The following is a 10,583-nucleotide window of genomic DNA, read 5'->3' on the forward strand; positions in this document are numbered from 1 at the left end:
TAGTATTGTAAATGTTTATATTTTTGTGTATAAATTTGGTCAAACTTAAGAAACGTTGACTTTTGACTAATCCTTAGGCGCCTTATATTTTGGGACGGAGGGAGTAGTAGCTAACTTCCAAGTGAATATCTTTAATTTGGGAGGTACATTTGCACTCCAAATAGTATTCCGTAGACATCTATCCACATTCAGATTTCCACTTGAGTTTGTTGGATTATTGGATCTGAGATCAATGGCCATATTATAGGCACTCTTCATTGTAAACATGCCATGTTTTTCTAGTATCCAAGATATGAAATCCTCCCCGTCAATTCTTGGCAAGCGAATTTTGGGTACTTCCTCGGCATCAAAGGCATAAAAACTTGTCTTACCAAATCTTCCTTCCATGATCGGTCCTCGTGATTTATAAGCTTATCTACTCATCTAAATCTTGAGTTTGTCAAGTTTGCAAGTGACTTTCATGTCTCCGCTTGGGATCCAATTATCTCTCCAAATCCTTACTTTCTTCCCGTTTCCGATACGCCATAATATGCCCTTTTTCAGGATCTCGAGGCCATACGTGATACCTTGCGAACGTGGTGATGGCTTCCTACTAAAAGCAGTATCTGTTAACTCTCCATTTGGGTAGTATTTTGCTTTTGGTAACCTTGTACATAAGCTTTCCGGAAAAGCAACGAGTCTCCAAGCCTGTCTAGACAACAATGCTTGTTTGAACAAATGGAGATCTCCTCGAAGCCCATTCCGCCCTACCCTTTTCTTCTAGTAACTTTATCCTAGCTCATCCAAGTGGATTCTTCTCCTCTTATTTTCATCACCCCACCGAAGTCTCTTGTCAATTTCATGAGATCTTCACACAGTCCCTCTAAGATTAACACACTCATGGAGTACGTAGTAGTAATGGCTTGTATCACTGATTTAATGAGAACATCCTTTGCTCCACTAGAGGAATATTTTCAGCATAGTCGGAGACACGCTTTTTGATTTTCTCCTTGACTGGCTAAAATTCGGTCTTTCATATTGGTGGACCAAGGTATTTCTCCTCGAAACCCACAGTCTTTATGTCCAAAATGGTTGCCACCACCTGCCCTTGTGCCTCAGTACATTTTTCCTAACAACAGGGAGCATTTTCAAGGACTTAGGCGTTGCCCTGTGGCCACCTCGTACTTATTCAATACATTTTTAACTTTATTTGCTTGATCTGCATTGGCCTCAAAGAAAAGAAGACTATCATCAGCAAATAGAAGGTGTGAAATACTCAGGCTACGTCGGCATACCTTAAGTTCATTAATATGTGATGCATCAATATCTCTTTGTAGTAGCCTAGACAGCCCATCTCCAACAAATAAGAAGAGATATGGTGATAGAGGGTCCTCCTGTCGAAGTCCTCTGGTTGGTTTGAAATTCTCCAAAATCTCTCCATTGAACCGGACTGAATATGTTACCGTTCTGACACATGTCATTACCCATATAATCCACTACTCTCCAAAACCTAGCTTCTTTAAAAAAATTCCAGATATTTCCAATCCACTCTATCATACGCCTTGGCCAGATCCAATTTGTAACCACAAAACTTACCTTTCCCATCACTGCTCTTCTGTAAAGCATGAATGCATTCAAAAGCTATAAGAGCATTGTTTGCAATTAGTCTACGTGGAATGAAGGCACTCTAACTCGGGGCAATGATTTCTTGGAGCAGCGGTCGAAGCCTATTTACCATGCACTTCGACACATTTTTGTAAATAACATTACAGAGGCCTATGAGTCTGAAATCCTTTAGACACACCAGGTTTTTAGTTTTTGGTATAAGAACTATTACCGTATCATTTATTCCTGCAGGCATCACCCTGGTCCTAAAGAAATCTTTAACAGCAACAACGATATCATTCTTGAAGACTCCCCAATGTCGTTGGAAGAATGTTGCTGAAAACCATCCTTGCCCGGTGCCTTCAAGGGTCCTATTTGAAAAGGAGCATTTCCTATTTCAGCATCCGAGTAATCCTTACACAACCTTTCATTCATTTCTTGGGATATTTGTGGTTGTACATTATCTGTAATAATATGTGGCTGAACCTTCTGATCTCCTATATATAATTCCTTAAAAAACTTTGTTGATGGGTGATTAGTGTAAGCAATGATGTTTAATATCAAGCACAAAACATGCACGCATATTGTTAAATTGTGACATGTCACACATCTTTCACCACAAAAGAGTGATGGCATTGGTTATGCTCCAAAAGTTTCATACGGGTATCACACAATGGTGTCGCAGCTGGCGTGACTCTACCTCATGAGGGCATTTTTTGGGAGCATCTGCTAGACAGTGGTGCTACGAGGTCTGCCATGAGCCAGTGATTGATGGAGGTGACGACTTCTGAATTGAGAGCATGAGACGCTCTCGGAGAGTCTACTACACCGGTCGTGTGCTCCTGTTTCGTCATAGTGTCACTCAAATGATGCCCCGACGATTTTTAGCTAATGGGGCATTTATTTTTATTTTTAGAGCATAGGTCCTGACGACATGCATCGCTTTGATGCAGAGGCTGGGTCTCCGCTCCCATTTAGAAAAAAAACTTACCTAATATACACTAGAAACTGCTACTGAGATATATGCTTCAAAGATCTTTACCATCCATAAGTCTACATTATGTAGATCAAAAAAATTACAAAAGTAGTTCAAGAAGAGATTTTTCTTACAAATAAATACTAAATTACCATAAAAATATTGTATTTTCATTGATATTTACTACAAAGAGCATAACAAATATTTTAAAACCTTGCTAGACATGTGATTAACTGAGACAAATAAAAATCATATTTAGTAATACTATAAAATGCTAAAATAATTAGGTATAAAAACTATAAAATTTTAGTATAAATTTATTTAGTTTTATTTGTCTCTTTGAACCGGTCCTAGCTAGCATTTGCAACATGATCCTTTGCCACATAAGTATAACATAATTTTGAGTAAAACACAATGTATTAATTATATCCATGCATTTTCTCAACTAAGTGGTATCATGATGCAGATATATATAAAAAGTTGTTGCATCACAACTTTGAGAGTGATGAGGGCATCTCTAGCCCAAGTCCGAACATTCCGCAAGAAGCAATGATGAGTCTAAGGTGGCCTTAGTGTTTTATGTGCTCAAGTCAAACTCCATTAAAGTTGGCGAAGAAACAAGGTGTGAGCGACAAAATTTAAATTGTCTTTTTATTATATTTTTGAATTAGATAAGTGTGGTGCATCATTCAACATTACTTCATCTATTAATACAGAGAAAATTTCCATCCTTGAGTTATCTATTTTACATATTGTGTCTAGGTTCTTTTTTATCAAAAATTAACATGACGCATGTTGATCATCAATGTGTTGCTTGATGATTACTACTCCAGCAGGTTTGTCCATGTCGACGTTGGATGGATTTTTGTACCTCTTGCACGTAGGTTGGGCGCCATACCTCGCCCTATCGAGAACTTTGCAACTTATTTTCACATGTATTTACACTTTTTTCTCTAATATTGTATTTCTATTGTCTCATCACAAATTGACGAAGATTTGGGCACCTAAATTCACCATATTTGTCTCGCTACCAGAATATTTTCCAAAACACATATTCACTTTAAATTACATTTAAATTTGCTAGAGTAATTACAATATGTTACTTTCAAAAAGTTTATGTACAAAATATTCTCGCGGTCCATATGACTACTTTGCACAAACTACAAAAATGCTACTATATGACTTTTGTATTAATCTACTAGAAAAAAGGGGTACATACTTTTCATAGATATTTCCATCAAAGTGATTTGTATATTAATGTGAAAGAATATAGATAAATGTGAAATAGTAGGCCCAATGTGGAATCAGGCATTAGTACAATTTTGGTCTTGTTTATCATGGACGGCAGGCCTGTTACAGGGATCAGTATTACTCGGCCCGTCGCTGGCCTCTGCGACATCCTGGCCCTGACACCGTCAAACCATCCGATGGGCTTCTGTGTAGAGGTGCGATGATTGCTTGAAGTGGAACAGGTTAGCTCTCTGCGATCCACACGGGAGAAGTTTGATCTAGCTAGCCCAGGCAGGATTTGGCCTAGATGCAGGTCAACTAGCCCAATGATGTTGTGCATAGCACGTTTAAGAAAACGAAATGATCTAACTATTGATGCTGTGTACGTCTCCCTCTGAAGAAATCAATGCACGGATTTCTGCACTACAGCAATCTAGCTGAAACTTTCTGCAACGCCCAATGCCTAGAGAGGTCTCAGCACGGGGGCATATCAGGTGAAAATGAACATGTTCTGCAAATCTGCAAATTCTTGTTCTCAGCCCTTGGATCGTGAATGAACGGCTAGAGCGAAGTCTTCATCCCCCACCAATCAGTGGATGCACACTTGTAGAAAACCCCTGCACTAATGTACCAACTATCAGATGGACCATAGAGTAATTCCTGGATCTTCCAAATGGTTGGTCCTTTACGATTCGAAGATGGGTTGGACAAATTAGTTTCATCTCGATTTCAATCACTGATGAACTCGAAAATATTAAAATACTCCGAGATCTTCGCAATTATAAAGGAAAAAATCCTTCTTCGTTCGATTCCGCGAACGAGAGAGCACACATGGAGCATGCAGTTCAGATTTAGACCAAGAGAAAAAAGAAGACGGATCTGTATTCACCATTCGATTTCACCGTTTAGAGTAGCGAGGGATGAGGACAGAATCAGATCTGAATAATAAAAGAATAATGAACATCGACCATTTAGATCGCGGAAGAAAATCAGGAAATCTATAGCAGATTGATACTGCAACGGGTCAAGAATTCTATAATTCAAGAGCACAATCAGAACAAGCACGCACACAGCCAGAACAAATCAATCTTTGCTCCCACTCAAAAATCAAGAAAAAAATACATTGCAGGTAGATCAGCCACACTAATCCTGCAGAAATCAGCGAGTGGCGGCCAGAACTGCTGCGAGAGAAGTCTCGGGAGATCATTGGAAGAGGCGGCGCCGCTTGTCGCCGGGAGGCGGCAACCACCACCGTATGCAGCCAGAAATGGGGGAGAACCGTAGGTTGGGTGGAGAGTGGAGACGGGAGAGAGAGATTGAGGACAGGTGGAAGGGCTATTTTGCAAAATGAGTGGAGGTGGAACTGAGGCTGGAAATCTGATCGTTGGTATAAGATCCAATGGTTCTTATAGACATTTTCAGATTTTCAGGAACTACGTTGTTTTCACAGGATACGTTCCCGTCTCAGCACCGCCACTGCCAGCCATCTCTGAGTTTTACGCCTGGCCCCATCGGATAAATAAGGTACAGATTATCATAAGATGGACCAAACTGACAGCAATAGCAAACCACTTTGCAGTTTAGCAGTAACATGCTCCAGATCTGGACCAGATGGCTGCATCCTCCCTCCCTTCCAAAGCAGCGAAACCATGTCAGTAGATGTCTGTAGTCTGTACTGAACTGAAGGAGAGGTATCTAACGTTTCTATGTGTTGAGCGTCGAACTCGTGGTTTACTGAAGAAAAACTCCCGGGTCAAGCATACATTCTCCAGTGAAAAATGTATGGAGACGTGTTATGTGAAATAGCCGTGTCGTCCAAGCATACATATTCAGTTCGTACAGATTTAGAAACATTACAACATTGAGCACAATAATCCCTAATTCTACGGAATTCGCCCCCGCGGAATCCTAATTTTACCAAATGCAGCTCCGAGATACTCACCAGAGCCTATGGGCGTGGCGGCGACGCGGCTGGCACACTCCTCGCCGGATGCGAGTTCCGCAAAGTTCAGCAACTTCTCCTTCATGCATTATTGCCGCTCGCGCTCGGCGATGTCCCGCCGCTCGCGCTCGGCGATGTCCCGCCGCTCCACGCCGACCGACTCCCTAAAGAAGGTCTCGTTGACCTTCTTCGCTTTGTGTTTCCGCATCTCCTCGGCGGCGGTGAGCGAGCGAGGAGGTGGGCACCTCCTCCATGTTCTCCGGAGCGACGTAGTCCCCGGAGCAAAGTGAGCTTCAGGACTCCTTGTCGTTGTAGCGCAGGTCTGATTCATTGGACTCCGCATCGACCTCCATCTTCACCGGGGGGGGGGGGGGGCATAGAGTTGCTCTTACACGGCAGAGCCATGGCAATTGCTACTACTCCCTACTTACTTGCTAGCATGTGGAATATGCTCAACCATGTGCCCAATGTTGAAAGGTTCAGTGATAAAAAAAAATAAAGAACAACACCACACTCAGGGCCACTTCATCGAATCAGGTAGGCACGCAAGACTCAGCCACCATAACACTGAACGACACTTGTTCAGACAACTAGCAGCACCCGCAAAAAAGAAAAATGGAAGCTCCAGGTCAGTTGATTAGCCATTACTAACTCAAATTGTCTTTGTTTATAGTACTACTATGTCCTTGGTTCCTTTAACTGAATCATGAATCAGATGACACCAAGTCCTACTCATCTCCAATCGCTACAACGTCCACCATCATGGTACAAGCCTGATCAAAGTGGACACCATTATAAAACATAGGTTCTGATTTCTGATGTGTGTGCATCAATAGACCATTTTGTAGAAGAAGAGAAATACTGCTGTATGTGATTTTGTGATGTATTTCTGCAACTATCCTAAAGCTCAACAACAATCTTGTGAACTCTCTCCTTGGGCATGGACTCCAGCTCGAGGATCACCATGCCGGAGGAGGCGTCGTAGGAGAACTCCACGGGAGCTGAGCCCAGCGTGCATTTTCTCGGCCGGACCGACGAGTAGGACCCGAACCTCCCGCGTCCTCGCACTTCCATGCACACCTGCCCGACTGCCGCTGTCGTCATGCCGTCGCCGTCGACGAGGACGCTGTAGGTCAGCCCTTCCACCGCCGCTCCGCCATTGAACATGTCGATGAGCCCAATGGGCGCGAACCTGCACCCGGCCGCCAAGTCCTGCAGTCGCCCAAGATAATTTGATCAGTCCCCATATAGATTACAATTGTACTCTAGTGCCAATTGATCAGATTGGACATTGCAGAATGCTGACCTTGATAGGCGACACAGTGAGGATGTCGTGCTCCAGGACCTTGAGGGAGACGGGCAATGCCGCGCCGTCGGGGAGGACCACGAGGTCGCCGGCAGCATGGCGGTACACGGCGCAGTCGCCGCACCACCCGGCGCCGTCCGTCGCCGCCTCGGCGATGAGGTGGACGTCGCGGCCTTTAACGCCGCAGGTCAGGGCCCCGGCGCCGCCTGCGTCGTGGAACACGTTCGTCTTCTCCGCGGAGCTCCACGCCGCGCCCTGGCAGTTGTACACGCCGAGCACGCCGGTGAACCTGTTCATGTTCCAGATCTTGAGCAGGGTCACGCCGTCGCGCGCCGGGTCGGCGAACAGGCAGTCCTTGGTCGGCCGTCCCGGCAGCCGCGCGCGGAGCACGGTGCCGTCCGGCAGCACCATTTTCCTCAGAAGCTCAAAGTCGTGCTTCCCCGGTGCGTCGCTGACGTAGACGGGACCGCCGCTGATGGCTCGCGCCGAGCCGTGGTAGTCGCCGGCGGGGTGCAGGGAGTGGAACATGTCCCAGTCCGGGAGCATGAACTCGCCGAGGAACACGCTGTTGTACGCCACCGCCGCGATGTGGATCGTGTGCGACACTGCCTCCCTTGGGAAGAAATCGTCCGACGCTCTCACCACCGCCGTCTGCTTCGAGCTGCACGTCAAATTGGCAGAGATCACGATCCAATTCCTCTGAGAATGAACATCTGGATCGATGTTTCTAATTAAGGAATCGAGTTATGCACTGTACCAGTAGAGGGAGTCGGTGTTGTGGCTCATGCAGGCGATGATGCCGTTGTCCTGGAAGTTCTTGGCGACGGAGGCGTCGAGCGCGCGGTGGTACTCCCTGGCGAGCTGCACGCGGCCGCCGTGGCCGGCGCCGAGCGTCTCGAGGACGCACTGCACGTCCACCTTTACTCCGTCAACGCCGGCGGCGGCGAGGTACGCGTGGAGCTCGTCGTAGAAGCGGTGCACGGCCTGCGGGTGCACGAGGCCGAGACCCTGCAGCGTGAGCACGTCGGTCTTCATGTTGGGCTCGTTCTCCGCCACGCCCGGCGAGATCTTGGGGAACTGCATGGCGGAGCGGTAGGCCTCCATCCCGGCGACGCCCGGCCGGACGCCGCCCCAGTAGCCGGTGATGGCGTGCCAGACGTACACGTACTTGAGGCCGTACTTGTCCTTGGCCGCGCGCACCAGCGTCTCGATGCCGTTGACCGTGGCCGGGTTCTCGCCGCTCTGGAACTTGCTGTTCTCCTTGATGCCAGTGAGCCGGGGCAGGCCTTGCGGCTTGTTGGCTTCGCCAGCGGGATCTTCGTTGGCGTTCGGTTTGTCTGTGCCGACCGACTGCCAGCCGTCGTCGATGATGACGAACTTGGGCGGCGCGCCGCCGGCCACGAGGCTCTGGAGCCCGGCCTCGACGCCCTCCTGGGTGACGTCCTGGTAGAAGGCGTCCCAGGTGCACCACCCGAAGTAGTCAACGATGCCAGGGAGCTTCTTCTCGGCGCGCGGGCGGAAGGTCCCGAGGGACGACCGGACCGCCGCGACGGCGCCGGCGATGGCCGCGAACGGGTCGGACTCCGCGGCGCCAACGAAGAGCACGCGCTCGAAGGAACTCGCCAGCGTGTCGGCGTCGCCGCTCTCGACGCAGAGCTGGAGCTCGTCGCCGCCCGCGCCGCCGCCCTGGAGGCTGGCCCGGAACGCGCCCTCCACGAGCGGGAGGAACACGACATACGACGTCTCCTCGTCGGATGCGGCCCTGGACTCGACGAGGAGGAACTGCGTCTCGTGCGGGACGTCGCCGCCCTTTACCCCCATCCTCTGCGCCATCCACCACATCTTGAAGCGGAAGCACGCCATGAACCGCACGCCCCTGCAATGCATCCGCGTCCAATCAACAAAGAATGTTTGAGTCCGCAAACCAGATCAGATGAATGCCGGTCGAGACGAACAGATCGCTGGCGCGTCGGAGATCGAATCAGGGATCAGGGGAGCGAAGGTACCTCATGGCGCCGAGGGAGACGACGTGGCGGGATGCCGGTGCGGCGAAGTCGGCGCCGAGGAAGACGCCGTCGACGGGGCCCCTGGCCGCCGCGGACGTCGCGGACACCGCGTCCGGCACGCCGGACAGCACCGCGCGCCCGCGGACGGACAGCTCCCCGTCGGCGAGGCTGACGGACGACTCGATCGTCATCTCCTCCCCTGTCGCGCTCCGCCTGCCGGACGACGACGACGAACCGTTGGGCGCCGCAAGAGTCCTAAACGAACACCTACTACACACGGAACAAGAAAATCAGCACGGCTAAAGGAACAACGACGGCGGGGAGAACAAGAACAAGAACAAGAAAGATGGTGGATCGGCGGACATACCGAGGAATGGGATTGGATTTGAGGCAGAGAGGCGACGGGAGGAGCGATGAGCGGGAAGAAGGAGGAGAAGCGCGGGTATATATACGCGCGAGGATGGGCGGAGATGCGGCGGCCGGGCTGCAGCAGCTGGGGGTGAGCGCCGCCATCACGGGCGGGCATAGATTGGCTGGCGGCTGTCTGGTAAATCTGTTGCGTTGTGGTGGCGGTGGGGATGGGTATCCCGTATGTGATTGTGTGCTGACTGTGCGCTTCGTTGGTTTGCGCGATGTGGATTGGTGGTCACTTGTGCTAATCGGATCCACTTCCCGGCTACTCCTATTTGCACAAGCTAGTTGCGAAAGGAATTCTGTTACGACGGTGAGGCGTGTCGGGCCGGCCCTCTTGCCACGTAAAGTTGTCTTTTGAGTATTGGATTTGTTCTGGCTTACAAAAAGTAGAGAGATGGCATATACCTTCTCGCTCGAATATGTACATAAATTTGATTCACTAAGACAACGACACTTAGAATTTATATTTTGAAGCTTCAAAAATATTACGAAACAAAATTATAGAGATAGCCAATGATGTATGCTACGATGGTGTAAAATCTCAATGCAAAAAATTTGTATTCTAGGTAACACGGAATTGATAAAATCTAACAAATTTTATAGTATTGGAATGTGCACTATTCATTATAAAATTTTATAATCTTGAAATGTGCACTATTCATTATAAAATTTTATAATCTTGAAATGTGCACTATTCATTATAAAATAAAGTCCTACATGTAGCTCGGCCTCCCTTTGAAATTTCCCTTTTGGAGGGTCCCCTTTTACCCTTGTGTCGCTCTATCGAGGCCGGTCGAAACCATAGCCTTGTATTCCCTCCTTCCAACTCCCTCTTCTTCGCCTCGGTGGCAACTTGACGAGTGATGATGAGTAGTGTTCCCTGACGAATGTCCCAAGCTAAGGGCGCTCTCCGGTTTTATAAAACATCGTCCAAGGCTATTACCATGAAACGATGTTCCATTATTCAAATACAATATTTTTTTAATAAATATGATATATAAATATCGTGAAGATACCAATTACATCTCTCTGCAACAACGAAATATCCTAGAGATATTACATATGCACATAACCCTAGAAGAAAAAGAATAAGACCACTACAACACCTCCAAGAAGGATAGTGTG

At 47.8% G+C, this 10,583-nt stretch overlaps 1 protein-coding gene across 2 annotated transcripts; it reads right to left on the reverse strand.

Annotated features, from left to right (window-relative positions):
• Nucleotides 1-6,380: 6,380 nt before the first annotated feature.
• LOC124685119 (probable galactinol--sucrose galactosyltransferase 6) lies at nucleotides 6,381-9,571 on the reverse strand. Of its 2 annotated transcripts, none has more exons than XM_047219438.1 (5): nucleotides 9,412-9,571; nucleotides 9,045-9,311; nucleotides 7,796-8,914; nucleotides 7,039-7,699; nucleotides 6,381-6,944 (listed from the first exon to the last, which is right to left on the reverse strand). In XM_047219438.1, exons 1-5 carry the CDS (start codon nucleotides 9,555-9,557, stop codon nucleotides 6,633-6,635), a joined length of 2,505 nt encoding a protein of 834 aa, XP_047075394.1. In that variant the 5' UTR covers nucleotides 9,558-9,571; the 3' UTR covers nucleotides 6,381-6,632. The 2 variants fall into 2 exon arrangements, with proteins under 2 accessions (XP_047075394.1, XP_047075393.1); XM_047219437.1 differs by having other exon boundaries at nucleotides 9,045-9,314.
• Nucleotides 9,572-10,583: the final 1,012 nt, after the last annotated feature.

The sequence above is a fragment of the Lolium rigidum genome, chromosome 1 (assembly GCF_022539505.1).
Source record: "Lolium rigidum isolate FL_2022 chromosome 1, APGP_CSIRO_Lrig_0.1, whole genome shotgun sequence".
Lineage (NCBI taxonomy): Eukaryota > Viridiplantae > Streptophyta > Magnoliopsida > Poales > Poaceae > Lolium > Lolium rigidum.

Coding starts and splice junctions, on each gene's coding strand:
- LOC124685119 (XM_047219437.1), bottom strand. CDS start 9,557: ATGGCGGCGCTCACCCCCAGCTGCTGCAGCCCGGCCGCCGCATCTCCG. Junction 7,700..7,795: donor AACACCGACTCCCTCTACTG/GTACAGTGCATA, acceptor TTTGACGTGCAG/CTCGAAGCAGACGGCGGTGG. Junction 6,945..7,038: donor TCACTGTGTCGCCTATCAAG/GTCAGCATTCTG, acceptor GGGCGACTGCAG/GACTTGGCGGCCGGGTGCAG.